Source organism: Peromyscus eremicus, chromosome 2 (assembly GCF_949786415.1).
Source record: "Peromyscus eremicus chromosome 2, PerEre_H2_v1, whole genome shotgun sequence".
Classification (NCBI taxonomy): Eukaryota; Metazoa; Chordata; class Mammalia; order Rodentia; family Cricetidae; genus Peromyscus; species Peromyscus eremicus.
In genome coordinates, this window is record NC_081417.1 from 161,079,057 (window position 1) to 161,095,891 (window position 16,835).

At 56.1% G+C, this 16,835-nt stretch overlaps 1 protein-coding gene across 10 annotated transcripts in view; it reads left to right on the top strand.

Annotated features, from left to right (window-relative positions):
• Positions 1 to 347: 347 nt before the first annotated feature.
• The window catches only part of Chd5 (chromodomain helicase DNA binding protein 5), a 51,828-nt gene continuing 35,340 nt past the window's right edge, over positions 348 to 16,835 (top strand). For 9 of the 10 annotated variants that reach the window (XM_059255470.1, XM_059255472.1, XM_059255471.1 and 6 more), the window contains exons 1-3: positions 348 to 554; positions 9,398 to 9,522; positions 14,456 to 14,635. In XM_059255470.1, coding sequence (XP_059111453.1) covers positions 476 to 554; positions 9,398 to 9,522; positions 14,456 to 14,635 — 384 coding nt within the window. In that variant the 5' untranslated portion in view covers positions 348 to 475. Of the gene's footprint in view, positions 555 to 3,123; positions 3,252 to 9,397; positions 9,523 to 14,455; positions 14,636 to 16,835 lie in introns of those variants that run through there. The other variant, XM_059255473.1, reaches the window with a different exon arrangement.

Here is a 16,835-nt window from a genome sequence, read left to right on the forward strand (position 1 = left end):
GTGCCTCGACGGCTCCCGGACCGCCCCCCCCCCCCCCGTGCCCACCAGGCAGCTCAGGACTAGTCCCCCCAACTTGTTCTCTGCTGTTAACTAGTCGCGCTGGCGGAACGATGGGATGGGGTTGCCACAGCAACCAGACTGGACGTCACAATCCGGGCATGTGTGCCGCCCCCCCGCCGTGCCGCCGTGCCGCGGGCGCTGCCGCCGCCACCCTCGGCCGGCTGCGGGACTCGCGCTGCGGGGCGCGGTGGGCGGAGCGGCCCGGGCTTGGCGGGTGCGGGCAGAGGCGGCCGAGAGCTTGAGGGGTCGACACGGGGGGGTGGAGGTTTGGGGGGGCGGGGGGGCCGGCGGCCGCCATCTTCTCGCCGAGACCGCCTCGCCCGCCGCGCGGGTCCGTCCGGCAGCTCACGGGTTAAGGCTGGCACCGCGCCCGGCGGGAGGGGGGCGCCCACCTCCCCTCCCCCCCTCACTGGGCATGCGGGGCCCGCTGGGCACCGAGGAGGAGCTGCCGCGGCTGTTCGCGGAGGAGATGGAGAACGAGGAGGAGATGTCAGGTGAGGGGCGCGGGGACCTGCCGGCCCGGGACGCGGGAGGGGCGCCGCGCTGCGGGCTGCGTTCCCGCCCTGCTGGCGCCGCGCGGGCCAAGGGCGCGGGGCCGGGCGAGCTCCGGGCGCGGCGCTCGGGGCGGGGTGAGCCAGGGACCCCTGGGCGAACCCGCGGCGGGGGCCTGCGCGGGCGGCGAGGCGGGAGGGGGCGCGGCGGCGCCTCCGCCGGGGTCAGCCCGCGTGCCCTTGAAGGCGGCGGGAAGCGCGCGCTGCGGGCGGGGCGAGGACGGGCCGCGCGTGGGGAGCTGGCGATGCCCGAGCCGGGGTGCGCGGGCTCCGACTCCCGGTGCCTGACAGTCGCTCCCCAGCACTTTGCCCAGGCCGCCGTGCGTGCTCAGCGCGCTAGTGCCAGCCGTGTTCCCAGACCACCCCGCCGCCTTGCCTGTGGGCCTGACGCCCCAGGGCCACCGCCCCTGCCCTTGCCAGTTGCTTCTTCGAATTCAGCCTCCATCGTGCTTGTGTCTCAGGGGTTACCTTGCAGGAGGATTCTTCAGTTAACTGCTCCCGTCCTGGCACAGTCTGGCAGGGCCTCACCCTGTCGGCTGTCCTCCCTCCCTTCTGAGGGGTATCACTTCTCAGCTTCCCAAGTCCATGGCTCCTCCTGGACTTCTGAGGGACTTGTGAGAGGCCAGAAGGTCCTCCTTTGCCCAGGAATCTGCATCCCTATGGATGAGACTATTTCACACACTCGAACCCCAGCTCCCGTTCTTCGGGAGAAAGCAGCACCTCCCAGGCCATTCCGGTATCTTCACCAGGGGCCACACCCCCCGTCCCCAGTTTCCTCTCCTGCGGACTGGCTTGTTTGTTAGTAGATTTAATGCTGTCACTGGGGCCCCCTGCAGGAGCCTGCTGCTCAACCCTCCCCTTCCATCCAGGCCAAGAGCCTTCCATGGGGTGAGGTATGCAGAGCTATGGTTTCCAGTAGTTGACTGCTGAATCCCAGGCTGAAGGAATTAGATCCTGTCTCAGAGGGGAAATCAGAGGCCAAGCACATGCCAAGAAACCTGTAGCTGTTTTCGACCTAGGAGCCTAACTCTTCAAAGATCCCTGGCGGTGACTGGGGCGTGGTCTTTTGTGGTCCTGACAGGGCCAGTGGACAGCTGAGTGTTATCCACAGCCCTGTTTTTGGGACTAGCTATCCCAGCAGTGTCCTCCTCTCCTTCCTGCCTGACCTTGCTTGCGTCCGAGAGTAGGGCTAGGTGAGGTTTGGAGTGCCCCCAGGATGGTGGACACCCAACTTCATTGTTGGGGCTGTAGGGGTTCCTCCTAATCTGTGCCTTCCCTTCCTTCCCTGCAGGGCAGGCAGGGGACTGTCCCCTGGGGCCTTCAGGAGCACTTCCAAAGCCACGTGAAGGAGACCCTGCTCCTGTCTCTGGCTGGGAATTCTGGGCCCTGTCCATTAACCACTATAAAACTACTTTGTCTCCAGAGCCTTCCGGGGCTCCAGCACCTTTCCAGGTCCCTGGTGTAAGCTTCCATCCCCTCCCATGGCCCCTGCAGAACTTCCCGGCCAGTGGTCAATGACCTTCCCTACTTAGAACCAGACCATTGGTCCATCCAGTCTTCCCAGGGCTGCTTGTTCACACACAGCCTCGCTGGGCTCTGATTCCCGGTGTCTGCTGACAGTATTTCTGTGGGAGACTGCAGGAGGCGCCCTGTCCTTGGGCCCTGGTTCTGACCTCTGTTTGACTCCTGTCTTGTTCACAAGTTTGTTCTGTTCATGTAGGTCCCAGCTCCAGTGCATTATGGGACACCCCCTTTCATCCTCAGCACAGAGTCTCAGACCCATTTCAAGGGGTTATTTGCATGTAGTACTTCCTGTTCTCTGGAACCTTGTTATTCCTCTGTCAGTACCACTCCTCCCCCCAGTGGAATCCCTAACTGCAATTTGGAGGGACACTTGGAACTGAGGGTACCCGAGAGATTGTGTCTAATGGTGAGGGAGTTTCGAGGTCACCCCTGGCTCCCTGCATGGGGGGACAGTCCTCTCCGGGTCCTCATGTCTGTCTGCAGTGTGGGGCCCTGGCTGCCCCTCATGGCCCTTTGCAGCTTACAGTGGAGCTACTCTTAGCTGAGGAGGCCGTGAAAGTGACCTCTCAGACCCCTGGAGTCTGGGAGGAAGAGCCAGTGTTCTTGGAAGTCTTCACACTAATTCTCAACCGGCAGCAGCTGACCTTTGGGCAGTTTGCTTCCTACACGGGGCTTTTCCTTGGCCAGTTCTCTCCAGCTTTTGTGGCTGGTGGGTGAGTCTGCCGTGAAGAGGAAAGTGGGGTAGGCTCCCATCTCTTCTGGCTTAGAGATTGGCAGCTGCCAGATTCCCAGGGGAGTGTGCTGGTCAAGGGGAGGACTTAAGAGTTGGATAGAGGAGAACTTAAATCTCGGCCTGTTCTTGTTAGCCCCGTAGTCTCGGGACAAGCCCCCCAACCCTCTGCCTCAGTGTCCCCACTTGTAGAATGAATCCAGCGGCAGCTACCTCATAGAAGGTTATTATGAGGCCTCGTGGGATGGTACACGTAGAACATTCAGTCATAGTGCCCAGCACATCACACACACAGCAAACCATGGCAAGTGTAATTAGCACCATCCAAAGGGGGTAGCCGTCCTGCCTACCCAGGGACATGCTTCTGAGACTTGCCCTCTCATCTAGTAAGTGTCTGCTGGGGACCTGGGCTGGAGACGGGCTGGGAGGGAGAAGCCTGAGGAGGGGCTGAAGGCAGAGAGCGAAGGGCCTGGCCCTCAAGGCTTTTCCTCAGAGGTGGGTTCTGCTGAGTTGGAGGTCTCCCTGCCTGGCTAGCCTAGTCCTTTCTCAATCACTGTGAGCCCAGACTCCCCTTTGGCTGGGCAGGGTAACTACTGTGGTCCTAGGGAGACTTGACTGGTTCCTGTCTCTGCTCACGGATCTACCTCTACCTTAGCATCCTAGGCTTCTTAGGTTCAGAAGGGAGGAGAGAATGACTGCCATGATTCCCAAAGGCCCACGCTTTCTAAGCTTGCCCCCATGGAGTGGGGATGTTCCAAGGAGCCTGACTGTATTGAACACCCACCCAGGCATCTAATTATCAATCCACAATACCAACCAATTAGCCATCCTGCCATCCACTCGTCCATCATCCTTCCATCCGTCAGCTATCTAACACCATTCACCTACCTATCCATCTACCATCTATCCATTCTTTACCATCCATCCACTTATTCATCTACCCATCCACCTGCCACCCATCTGTCCACCAGCTCTCCGTCTGTATACCCACCACGCTGCGTGTCCATCCAGTCATCTACCATCTTTGTCCACTGTACCCACCTATTATCCACCCACCTTCCGTCTGCCCAGTCCATTCCGTTTTCTACCATCTCTCTGCCCACCTGGTCAACACAGATTTCTTGAATATCTTTGACCCAAGTACTGAGCAGTGTATTTATTTATCTTAACTTTCTGGGGACTTTTTTTTTTTTTTTTTAAAGGTCTCACTATGTAGCTCTGGCTGTTCTAGAACTCACTCTGTAGACCAGGCTGGCCTCAAACTCACAGAGATCCTCCTGCCTCTGCCTCCCGAGTGCTGGGATTAAAGGTGTGTGCCACCTCACCAGGCTTCCAGGGGCTCTTGCAGAGGGACTTCTCAGACTATTCCGTCTCTGTAATTCTGTCTCTTTCTCCTGCTCTGTCCCCTCCTCAGTCTTTATCTGCTCTGCCTGGCATCCCTGCCTCTCCCTTGTCCCTTGTCCTTTGTCCCTGTCCTCCCATGCCTCCATGTCTTCCACTCCTTGCCTCTTTCTTCCCACCCACCCATGCTCTGCATCTGACTGGAGGTTTCTCCCTGCTTCCCTGGGCCGTCCTCACTCTCCAGGTCCCAGTCACTTAGGGTAAGAGACCCTCCCCCCCATTCCTCTTCTCCCCTCGCTTCAGGACTGCTGCCCGCTTTCTTTTATGAGAGGCCAATGAGGTGATGTCTGGGTTTTGTTAAATGTCATAAATAAATTATTAATTACCTCTTGGGTTACGGTAGCACTGCTCTGGGTCGGCTGAGGGCCTGTGACGTGGGGGGAGGTTCAGAGATTAGTGAGAACTTCAGTTAGGCTTTTCCTTGCCCAGAAGTCCTGGCCCCAGAATACCTCCACCCTGTGACCCCTCCTGGGTTCTTTTTGCATGACTGAGCTGCACCCAGCATTGGAGTCTCGTGTTTACAATTCTGCGTCTCTCCATTGCCCAGGAGGAAGGCTGCAGCATGAAGCTCATTTCACAGATGAAGAAATGGCTAGTGGGGGAGGCTTTAGGGCCCCTGGTCAGGAAGGGGTGTTGGTTTGAAGCCGGTGTGCTTCTCTGGCCCTCTCCCCTCCTGACCACTAGGTGGCCCTGTTCCCTACTTGGAGATGGGTTGGGGGCTGGAAACAGAAGGAGCCCCTACTCCCTGGGTTCTGGGAAGGATGGTGGACTAAGCTGGGTCTCATCATTGCTGATTTACTCCTGAGACTTTGGTGATGGAGGCCTTGTCCCAGCTCCTGCCTCTGACCCCTTAGTCCTCCTACTCAGTGACTCAGATGACATAACTTCTCCTACTGTAGCCCTGTTGGAAAAGCTTCCTGGCGTCTTGTTCTTCCTCAGAGGAGGCAGGGCCTGGAGCCTGCAGGATTTCACCCTGGGTGTAGGTTCCTGGATCTGTCCTGATTTGCCCCCCACCCCCATCTCTCAGGCTCTGGCAATCCTGGTCCAGAGCCGGCCTTAGCCACTTCAGTGGTCCTGAGGTACAGTCCTGAGCTTGGCACCCAAGGGCACACTGCTGAAATACTGGGCTCTGGCAGGTCCAAGGCCTGGAGGGCGGAGCTAGGGGAGGCTCACATACTGGTATGTTGCCACCTGGCTGTAGGGGGACTGAGATGTGGGCAGGTGACGAGGTCCTCAGAGTCCCATATCTGTAAATGGGGGCATTGCAGAGTTTTCTTGTTTCTTCAGGCAAGGCCTTGCTGTGTGCCCAGGATGTCTTTGAACTTTGACATCACCCTGTCTCGGACTGAGATTAGAGGCCCGTGCCACCACACGTGGCTCAGTGCCACTGCTGTAATTCACTAGCCGGGAAGGGTCACCAGGCTCGCCCAGCTGCAGCAGGAGAATGCAGGCCTGAGGGAGAGGGCGTGTGACCAGCTAACAAGGGGCTGGTGGAGATCAGAAAAGGCTTTGGAAGTTGTGCCTTTGCCCTGCCGGATTCTGTCCCCCGACCCCCACGCTGTCCCACCCCAAGTCCCCAAAGCAGCCCCCCTTGCTTCTTCTCAGGCCTACTCTGACTGGGACCACTTAAGATGTGAGGAGTTACCAAGCTAATGGTCCTAATTATAGCTGACTGGGATCGATGGAGCCTCGGGCCTTGGGGCGGGGCAGGGCTGGTGTTTGAGGGTACCGCCAGACGGGCCAGAAGGGCAGTGGGGCAGCCTCCGGGGGCTGGGAATTGGCAGGACAAATTGTTTTATGGTCTGGCTGCCCCCACCCTGGATCCCCTCACTCCGGGGTAGTGGAATTCTATTTCCCCCACTGGCCACATGCTCGGGTTTTAAAACCTGCCTCTGACCTGCCCCTGGCAGATGGGGCTGTGGGAAGGAAGCCTGAGACTTGGGCGTGGCTGAGGGTGGGGTGGCTTGGACGGTGACTCCCAAGCTTGATTTTAGAAGGCTCCGGACCTGTTGCTGAAGAGGGGTATGGCTCATTTGGGGAGAGAAGGCTGGAGTGCCAGTGAGGACTAGGTGTGTGGGGTGATGGGTAGGATCCAGTGTCACAGAGGGTCAGGCCTGAGGTATCTTCAGGGCTACCAGAAGCGAAATGGGGACAGGAAGTGCCTGCTAGAGATAGGCGTGGTCAGAGCTGGGTCCCCATCCTCCTGTGCCAGCTCTGGAAATTTCCTGGAGGAAGATTTATTTATTTATTTTCCTTTTTAATTAATCAGGCAGTCTTGGACTGGGGGGTTGTCTTGTGGAGGAAGAGCAGTGCTGTTTATGGACATGGGGTCTATGTTTGTTCTGGATGAGTTACAGCTAGCCTGGGGACCCCCTCTTGCCCTCTTCTGTATCCACGAGTGATCACAGGCTTCCTTCTAGAACATTCCCAGCAACCTGTGGACCTCTGTCTCCTGCTGGTCAGTTGGGGAACATGTGCTGGGCTGGCTTCCTAAGCCTGGGGATTCCCCTGCTGGGTGGAGACAGAGGACTGCCCAGCGGAGGCAGGAGGGAGAAGGGCCCCCTTGAGATTGCATCAGCCTGGAGTCTGTTACATAACTGGTGTGGAGCACTCCCCGGGGATGAGGTGCTTCTGTTTGGGTGGGTGTCTGGGATGCTGCGAGAGTACACAGGTGTGGATGGGTATCCCGTTGGCCACTCTAGCCTGGCCTCCTGCCATCCTCGGCGTTATTGCCAAGATTCCTTCACTCCAAGATGACACTGAGGGCCTCTCTGTAGATTTTCCCTGCCTCTGGCTCAGAGGAACAGGATGTATTACTTCCAACATCACCAGGTCTCAGCTTGGATTCCTGGCCCATGTAAGCTCAGGTCAGGATTGGCCCTACTACCCACTGCGCTGTGCTCTGGAGTCCCGCCAAGACCACAATAACTGTACCCCCCACAGGGACCCTGCCTCGGCAGTGCCCCTCTCTGTAGGTTGGCATGTACTGCAGTGGTCTTCCAAGGATGACCTGTATTTGGACTATATTCAGGCTGCCTCCTTGTAGCAACTTCCAGTCCTGCCTTGAGTCTGCCTCCTCTTCTCTGTATTTGCTGGCAGCTCTTCTGGGTTCCACTCTTACAATAGGGAGGGGCTGGAACCTTGGCACACTCTGTCCCTGCCCTGGAGACTCCGGGGAGCTGTGTTGGCAGGCAGGGCTTGTCCCTTGGATGGGGTCCTAGTGCTGAGGGGTACCTTGCCCCTAAAGAAGGGTTGCACATATGCAGACTGACAGTGTAGGGTTCAGGAGGGGGATCTTAGCTACTGGAGCCACAGATTGCCCTCTGAGAGTGGGATATGTGTGATTGAAGTTAGCCACCATGTATAGCGAACCAGACAGACCCAGTGGGAACCTGTCTTTCACGGGGCTCTGGGGTTCAAGTTATCAAAGGCTGGCCCGTGGACTTGTGTGGGACCTGAGAGAAGGACGTTGCCTCTCTCTTCACACATGCAAGGCACAGACTTCTCTCTACTCCTCTGGCCACCCCTAGCCACTCATTGTGCATAGAACATGAGGTCGGGAGCAGAAGGGGCCTGCCAGGGCACCCAGGCTAGGGGCTGGTGAAGTAGGCTTGCTCTCTTGTGGTCTTGGAACTACTTTATTCTGGGAGCTTCCTTTGCCCCTCTGGGTGGCCATCTCTCTCTCTCTCTCTCTCTCTCTCTCTCTCTCTCTCTCTCTCTCTCTTCTCCCCCCCCTCCCGTTTCTGGGTGGCCATCTCTCTACTCTGGGTGGTCTAGTTACTATGTCCTTCAGATGACCTTTACCACCTCACCTCTGAGATCATATCTGGTGAATGGGAATATTGGCTTAACTGGGTTTCCCCAGTGGGTAGGAATCAGGCTCCAGTTCACCATGTCTCTCCAGTACAGAAGTCCCTTTTAGGTTGAAGGTGAGCTGGGGCCAACTTAACTTTTCTCCTTTTGGGATGACATGGAGCCAATAGCTTAAATGACCCCAGACCCTAAGCCCATCCTGCTCCCTCTTGGCCTTTAATTTTAAAAAGTTGTGTATGTGGTGTGTACACCTGAGTGTGTGGGTGTGTGCACATTGGAAGCTGGAGGAAGACAGAGAGGCTTTCTCTACCACACTCTGTCTTGTTACCTTCAGCCAGGATTTCTTGCTGGACCATAGGTTTCCCAGTTTGGCTAGACTGGGTGGTTAGCAAGCTCTCCCCAATGCTGGGGTTCTGGGCATGCTCAGCCACATCTGGCTTTTGACCTTTAATTCTTGAAGACAGTGAGGGAATTTGGGACTCATGGGCAATTTCTGGAAAAGCCACATGTGGAATGGGCTTAGCATCCTGCTAGCCCTGTGCATCTAGGTTGGTCATGTGTCTCAATTCCCTGCACAGGGCTGGGCAGGGGAAGCAGCGTAGTCTTGAATCCCACATTAAGAGGGATCCTATCAAGTCTTTGGGATGGGACCGGGTCTCTTCTTGTATTGCATTCATCAGGCATATCTCAGCTATACTTGAACCTCTGGAGGTAAAGCTAGGCCTTACTCAGCTTGGCCTCTCTATTGGGTCCCAGCCTTCCCTGGGCCAAATAGTGATGATGACTTTGATGTCCCATGAAGCCACTTCTCTCCCAGGTCAGAAGGGACACCAGATTAGATCCTAGATGTTGCTTATTGGGTTCAGGAGTAGGTGATTATTGTCTCTTCTTCTCCTCCTTCTCCTCCTTCTCCTCCTCCTCCCTCCTCCTCCCTCCTCCTCCTCCTCCTCCTCCCCCTCCTCCTTCTTCTGTTTTTTGTTTTTCGAGACAGGGTTTCTTTGTGTAGTTTTGGTGCCTGTCTTGGATCTCGCTCTGTAGACCAGGCTGGCCTCGAAGTCACAGAGATCCACCTGGCTCTGCCTCCCGAGTGCTGGGATTAAAGGCGTGCACCACTGCGGGCCTTATTGTCATAGGAGAGGTGACCTGTGCCGCCCACTAGGTAGATATGACAGTTGTCACTTGGCCTAGGACTCTAGTCACATGGCTGTGATCTGGCACTGTTGGATCTGAGTGGTGTGGGGAATCCCATGGCCTTTGGTTCTGTGTCCCTGGTTCTGGCTAAAACTGAAGATGACCCCTCTCCTTCCAACCCCTGCAGAAGAAGATGACGGTGGCCTTGAAGGCTTCGAGGATTTCTTCCCTGCAGAGCCCGTGAGCCTTCCCAAGAAGAAGCCTAAGAAACTGAAAGAGAACAAGTCCAAAGGCAAGAGGAAGAAGAAGGAGGTGAGGCATGGGGTGTGGTGGGCTCGACCTTGTGTTTGTGTGATGACTTGTGGAGGAGTCATGCAGAAGTCCCCCAAGATGGAAATGGCACGTTCTGCTTCTTAAGATGGTTGGAGGGTCAGCAGTCCTTCTGTCCTGAGCGGGAACACCAGGGTGCTCTCTCTCACTGGTTGGAGTCTCAGCCTGGCCCTGGGCAGTGTCGCAGTCTGTCCTCTCTCTGGCTGATCTGTAGGAGCCTCTGTCTCCTCAGTGAATCCTACTGAGTGCAGAGAAAGTCAGTTCTGGTTCTGATGGCTCTGTATTCGAGATGCTGGGACTCTCTCTGTCCACACTATCCAGAGGAGGAAGTGGAGGCAGGATGTGGGAGCAGGCCCTGTGCTTGGAGCCTCCCCGTTGAAAGCAGTGCTGGGAACCAGCTCCCTTGACACGAGCCCCAGAATCTCCTATGGCAGCCACTGCCTCCTTCTGATAACAGCCCTTGGCCCTGCAGATCTGTCCATGGCAGGGCAGTGGATAGGTTCTGGGAGGCCCTGGGACCCAGGTCCCCAGACTCTCTGCTTGAGGCTGTGAGGTCTCACTCTGGTGTCACTGTTCTCAGCCTCGGGTCCTGGGCCTCATGGCAGAGGACAGTGCCCACCTCTACTTGCTCTCTAGTGTCAGGCCATGCGCTGGGACCATCCACTTGCCCAGCCGGGTTCGCAGGGGTGGGGTGGGTGGAGAGCTTTCGTTCTAAGCAGGACTGGCTTTTTTCTCGATCCTTCCTGGCCACAGGGTCGACACCACTCTGGCTAGGAAGGAGGCTAGAGGTAGGGAAGGTGTGGAGCTGTGGGGCTGGGGGGTGGTGTCTGGTGGCCTCCAAGGCCAAGGAAGGCTGTTTTTTTTTTTTTTGTCTCTTCCCGGGACCACAGTCACAGGTGAGGATGTTTGTTTTCTCTGTACTGCCTTCCTCTGGTTCTGTCAAGCTCTTCCTCCGGCCCGTGTTTCTTTCCTCCGCCTTATTAATCTCTCCTCTCCATGTCCTCTCCCTCCCCTTTCCTCATTTCCCTCCCTTCTCTCTTCCATTCCCTCCTTCGCCCCTGCCGTCTCTCCTTGAGATGCAATGCTGCTTCTTTAAAAGGATTTCCAGATGCTGAGCACCAGAGGTGACCCTTGGGCCAGGGGTGCTCTCTCCCCCTTTATCCCCACCCCCCAGAGCTTGGCTCTCACCAGCTGCAGGATCTGGGGTGGGGATGGCAGTCTATAGTGTGCTATTTACAAAGAGGAGGATCTGTCTGCCCACCCACCCACCCTGCAGCCCTAGATCACGGTGTGGGAATCTCCTTCCTCCCCAACCCCACCACCGAATCCCCCACCAGGTGACTCTGAGGCGCAGAGGGGGCCGGAGCAGGTGGGCTCTAAGCAGTGGTTTGGGTGGGGCGGGGGGGGGGGAACGACACAGGCAAGCAGCAAGCCGTGGATTCTGATTTACATAAAATAACCGGGCTGCAGCCGGAACCTGAGCATATGTAGATGAAGCTCCCTGTCAGACCGGAGCGCAGGAGGGAGAACTGATTTCAACCTGTACTGCAGCGGTTGCCATAGCAACCAATTATTCAGTGCTAAATTATAACTGTTTATAACACTGGTGAATGGGAAGGCTCACATTTCATTCTTTCTTTTTCCCTCTCAGTCTTGAAGGACCCCAAGTCGAGAATGACCAACTCCCTGAGTTCTTCCTTTGAGTCTAAACGCTCTCTTTTTCAGGAGATGTGATGTGTGTGCTGGGCATAGAAGGGGAAAGAGTGAGACAGGAGGCCTGGATTCAGAAACCGTGGCGTGGGGAGCAGGAAGGTGGTGTCGGACTGCCTACTGGGGACCCTCCAGTCGTGGCTGGTGTGCTATGTCCTCAGCAGGCACAGGGGCTCTGAGCAGGGACCCCTCTTTGCCCTCAACCTGGGTGTGGCATCTGAGGCGCTCTGCGTGTGTCTCCTAAGGTTCTCCTCACGCCACTAGTGCCCCACGTACAGTCACACCCGGGGTTGTTTTCACCAAGGGCAATGCCAAGGTTAAGGCCCGGCTGCCATTCTGATTTTCACAGCCTGTTATGTGCTTTGGTTTCTCTCAGGACCGAGGTTGGTTTGTGGCATTTATTACACTTACTGGTCTGTGTCTCCTTCCTGAATGGGGTGTGGCCCACCTCCTCATCCCCCGGCCTATTTCTTTAAGACAGGGTCTCACTAGATGGCCTGGAATTTGGTATATAAACCAGGCTGACCTCAAACTCAGAGTTCCACTTGCCTTTGCTTCCTAAGTGTTGGGATCAAAGGTGTGCACCCTAGTAAGTTCCGAGACACTGAGTGGTCCCTCTTCGTCTGGTTCTTGGCCAGTTTTATCCCTTCTCTCTAGTGACGTTGCTACCCCCAGGTCCTGCTGACGGCCCCTCTGTTTCAGATCCAGCTTTAGCGTTTCCCCGCCCCCCCCCATCATCTTTTCTGTTAGGCAGGATGTTTTTATGACGTGTGTTGGGGGAGGAGGGGCCCAGTGGTGGAAGTGTGGGAACAGCTGGTACAAGTGCTGCTGGGATGCAGACTCATTCCGCCTGTACTGCCGTGTGAGGGCCTGGGTATGGAGGTGGCCCAGGCTCTGCTGGCTTTATTTGGAAGAGGCAGGGCAGGGGAGAAGAGAGGTGGGCTGAGGGCTGGGGCTGGAGGTCAGTCTTCTCTCCCCATGGGTGGAATAAGGTGGACATCAGGCCTATGCTTTGGTAGAGGGCTGGAGGAAAGGGGGCGTCAAGCCCGAGACCCACGCCGCCAGGGCTCCATCTCAGTCCACTGCCCTCTCCAGCTCTGGAGTGTACCTTGGCTGAGTCCTCCTCTCCAGGCCAGGCTTTCAGCTTCAGCCAAGCCCCGCCCCCTATCAGTGCTGGCACAGGCGGCCGCTGCTGGAGGCGCCTTCCTGCCTCCCTCTGTGCTGGCCACTCCTCATCTCTCCTGAACCCCGGATATGGCAGTGTCTTCTTCCCAGGGGATGCTCTGGCCAGCTACCAGGCAGAGTCATGTTGTCTGCCTATACTGTCACCCAGCTGCCGTGACCCACGTGGCTGGCTTTGGTCCTTTCCCGTGGATAGAAGTGGGACAGGACCTATGCTACCTCTGCTGGATCTCTGCTCCCCAAGCAGAGGCATCCGCGTTTTGGGATGTTGTCACCGGGAAAAGCCTCTGCCTGAGTGTGGTCCAGTTGTATCAGGAGCGAAGGGCATCGTGGTTCTGAGTGCAGACTGCTCTGGCCTACGCATGTGCTCCCTGCCAGTACACATGATGAGCAAGTGTCTCTCCTGCCCTCCCAGTCTCTGAGCATGGCATCTCCACTTCAGGGCCTCCATGTGCACGGTCCCCCCGGTTCCTCTCATCCTTGCACAGAGGAGAGAGTTGGAGGTTCGGGTTGTTACAATGACTTGCACATGTTCCAGGCTAGCAAGGACCCACAGGCGGGCCATGTAAGCATCTACCCTGGGTCTTTGGGCCTCTACTGTGGTGGGAAGCATGGGTTTCCTTCCCTAGGGCAGGCTGCAGCTGCTGTCTGTGGTGCTGAAGTGTCTGGTGCCCTCTATCTCTCCTCTAGACTCCTTTTGGGGCGAGGGCTGGGGCTCTTAGAGCTCTTGGACACTGGTCTCTGTCACCCGGGGGAAGAGGATGTCCCATCTGACTCCCACTTTTCCATGACATAGCCTGGGAACTGTGGCTTCAGGGTCCCATGTCACTGTTAGCTGTGGGAGCTGGGAGCTGGGAACTGTCCCTTGGCTGAAGACCAGAGTCAGTATTCTGGGAAAGGCAGGAGGCCTTGGCAGGGCGCCAATGTGGTGATTGGTTAGCAGGTGACAGGTTCGAGAGCAGGGCCCCTAGGGGGAGATTGAGCTGAGCTTCCAGGAGAACATATGGGTGGTGTCTTCCCAGCTGGACTGCATGGAGAAGCCCCTTCAGTGACATGTCCAACCTCAGCTAAGTGACTGGGAAAGGCAAGAGAATGTTGAGGGGCCCCCAAGATTCTCCAGACAGACCCTGCTGCCCTCCTTCCTTGTCTCCCGTCATCTCCTTACCTCTCTTCTGCTTTCTTCTCCATCCCTCTCCCCAGCTGCTGTTTTCACAGTGCATTCCCTGCATTTCTGGCTCTCCTCATCTCTTCTCATGCCTGTTTTTGCTCACCTTGAAAACACCTCACAGCAGTCACAAAGGTGACAAGCCCTGAGCTGGTAATTGTAGTGGCAGTGACAACCTGTCCCTGCAGACCCACGTAGGAGAGGACAGGGCTCTGCCTGTTCACTTGCCTCCAAGTCACAGGCAAACTGTTTCCTTGCAGGGACAGTGTCTTTCTTGTGGGCATGCTATGACCGTAAACACCCTCATCTCCATATAAATGGGCCATTTTCTGCTTGTACAGACAGGAAACAAAATCAAGGAGTCAATCTTAAGAGGTGCCTAATTTACCTTTTCTACCATTGAGATGGAGTGGCCATCCTGGAGACAGGCTTGTACCGTGGTGGCCTCTGGAGAGCTGGTCCTCAGTGCGCTCATTAATGCCTGGCTTCACCAGGAGGAAGGGTACAGGGTGGGTGCTAGTGGATGGATCCGCTCCCGTTTGGAGCTTTTCCTGCATACTTTGGTTTTCTACTCCGGTCATCATGGCCTCTACCAGGAGTTCCTGGAGGGCAGTGCCATCGTGCTTCCATTACAACCAAAGCAGAAGCTGAGCTTGCCCCGGGCTAGCCACACCACACTTCACCTGCCTGGGGATTCCTGGTTTCACTCAAGGTCACCTCACCATTCGGTCAGTCACCTCTGTTCATGCTCGCTCATCAGCCCACCATGGATGACGAAAGATGGTGGCCGAGTAACTCATCCAGGTCTTTGGCATCCCGGGGTGTCTGGCACCCTCACCCTTCCCCTTTCTCTTCCAGGGGAGCAACGATGAGCTGTCAGAAAATGAGGAGGATCTGGAAGAGAAGTCGGAGAGCGAAGGCAGCGATTACTCCCCGACCAAGAAGAAGAAGAAGAAACTGAAGGAGAAGAAGGAGAAGAAAGCCAAGCGGAAAAAGAGGGATGAGGACGAGGATGACAATGACGATGGGTGCTTGAAGGTAATTACCAGGGCCAGGGCCGGGCAGGAGGACGGAGGTGCCCTCAGAGCCCGAGTCAGGCAGGCCACCCAGAGCTCTGTGCACATGCACGTGAAGCCTCAGCTCCTGAGAACGCAGGGAGAACTTGGGAGTCTGTGGCCGCAGTGGTGTGGTGTCTTTTTTGACGGATTGGGGCTGCTCTCGGGAACAGCTTGCCCGCCCGAGCATGCAGCTGTTTCTGGAGAGAATGATACATAGTGTGAGCTCAAGTTTGGTGTCGGGAACCTCTTGCCTGGAGCAATTTGGGGAAATAAAACAACAAACGGAGTCTTTGCCACAAGCATCTGCCGGACAGCCCCTAGTGGCCAGCTCTGCCTGGTACTTGGCACACTCTGCGGATCTGCCCACGTGGGCATTCCTCCAGTCTCTCGGTGAACTTGGAGCTGCATGGCTGTGGCTGTGGCGGGCCTGGCTGTCCTTTCGGCATGAGCATCTTTGTGACAAAGCAAGTCAGGGCAACCCAGTTGAACCGAGGCCATCCCTGGACTGTGAGGAATGGGTGGGTGACCTCATGTCATCAGGAATAATTTGTGAGCTACGATGTGGCACCATAAACATCAACAGTCGCTGTTGGGCAGCAGATTGCTATGAATGATTGAAGACTGGAGTGCTTAAGGAGCAGTTCTTCCTTGGGGGTGTCCTGACACCCAGTATGATCCCATTAGTCACTGGGGGGTGTATTGGGATTCAGCTGTGACTAGGGTATCCTTGGGGACAGTTTTGAGAAATTAACTGCAGGGACTGTTGAGGATTACCAGTCGAGGACATCATCACCTGCTTGTTTCTGTGCTCCTCAGAGGTGCCTTCAGGAATGGCAGGTTGGCCATGGGAGGGTGTCCCCCATGGAACCATCTCTGAGCTGTTGTGGAACCAGGTTCCTAAGCCCTTTTGCTTTGCAAGCCATTTCTGGGACATAGGTAACTGGGAACCCAGGGAAGGTTTGTGCACCAGCTGGGTGGCCTTCCACTACAGGGGCCGAAAGTCAGCTTCCAAGGGGACTTGAGGGGTCAGGGCAGACAGTTCTGTGTGGCACTCACTGGTGTCCCCAAGGCTGTAAATGTTTCTTTCTTTGCTTCTGTGGATGGGGGTCTGTGTCCCCTGGCTGGTCAGAAAGGCCAGGAATTGTGGCAGAGACTGCGTACTGATGGGCTTAATGGGTGAAGGCTTGGGGTTGGTGGGGACAGCTCAAGGTTACCTGGAAGAGGTAGGGTATGGGAGAGGGAGGTGTCTGGGTTCTGTGATGACAGTCACTAGAACATTCATCCCTTTCCCAAGCTCCTATGCTAATTCTCTATGAGGCAGAACAAGGAAACTGAGGCAGGAGGGTGAACTAACTTGTCTACCTCTCACTGCTGGGATCGGGGAGAGCCATGGTTAGAACTGACCCAGAGCAAGGCTGGAGGATGGCTCAGTGCTTAAGAGCACTGGCTGCTCTTCCAGAGGACCTGAGTTCAATTCTCAGCACCCACATGGTGGCTCAAAACTGTAACTCTAGTGTGTGTGTGTGTGTGTGTGTGTGTGTGTGTGTGTGTGTGTGTGTGTATCTGATGCCCTCTTCTGGCCTTGACTGGCACCAGGTATACATGTGGTGCACAGACATACATGCAGGCAAAACATTCATATACATAAAAAGAAATACATTAAAAGTAGCTGGGTGTAGCAACAAATGCCCTTAATCCCAGTAGAGGCAGGAGATCTTTGTGAGTGCTAGACTGACCTGGTCTACATAGCGAGTTCCAGGACAGCTAGGGCTGCATAGAGAGACCCTGTCTCAAATAAAAAAAAATGAACTTCTTCACAGCCAGCCCGTCATCTGATCCCACACCACTAGGCCGTCTTGTCCTCTAGCTCTCTGACCCCTGGGATGGCCCTGTTGAATACTCACAGAAGCCCTTAGGGATGTCACACACTTCCCTTAGCACCACATCTGGGAGGTGGCTGAGGGACTCTTTCAGCACTGCCCCTTGCTGGGCCACCACTTCATCCCGTCACTCTGTCCCAGCCTGTTCCCCCCAGCTGTCTGCCTCCACTCTCTGGAGAAACACGTGTGACCTTGCCCCAGTCTCAACATTAAAACTCATGGCATCCCGTGAGCTGGCATCTGAGACATGCCACTGGTGGAGTTGGCGGGATAGGTGGGTGTGGCATTCCGCTGTCTCAG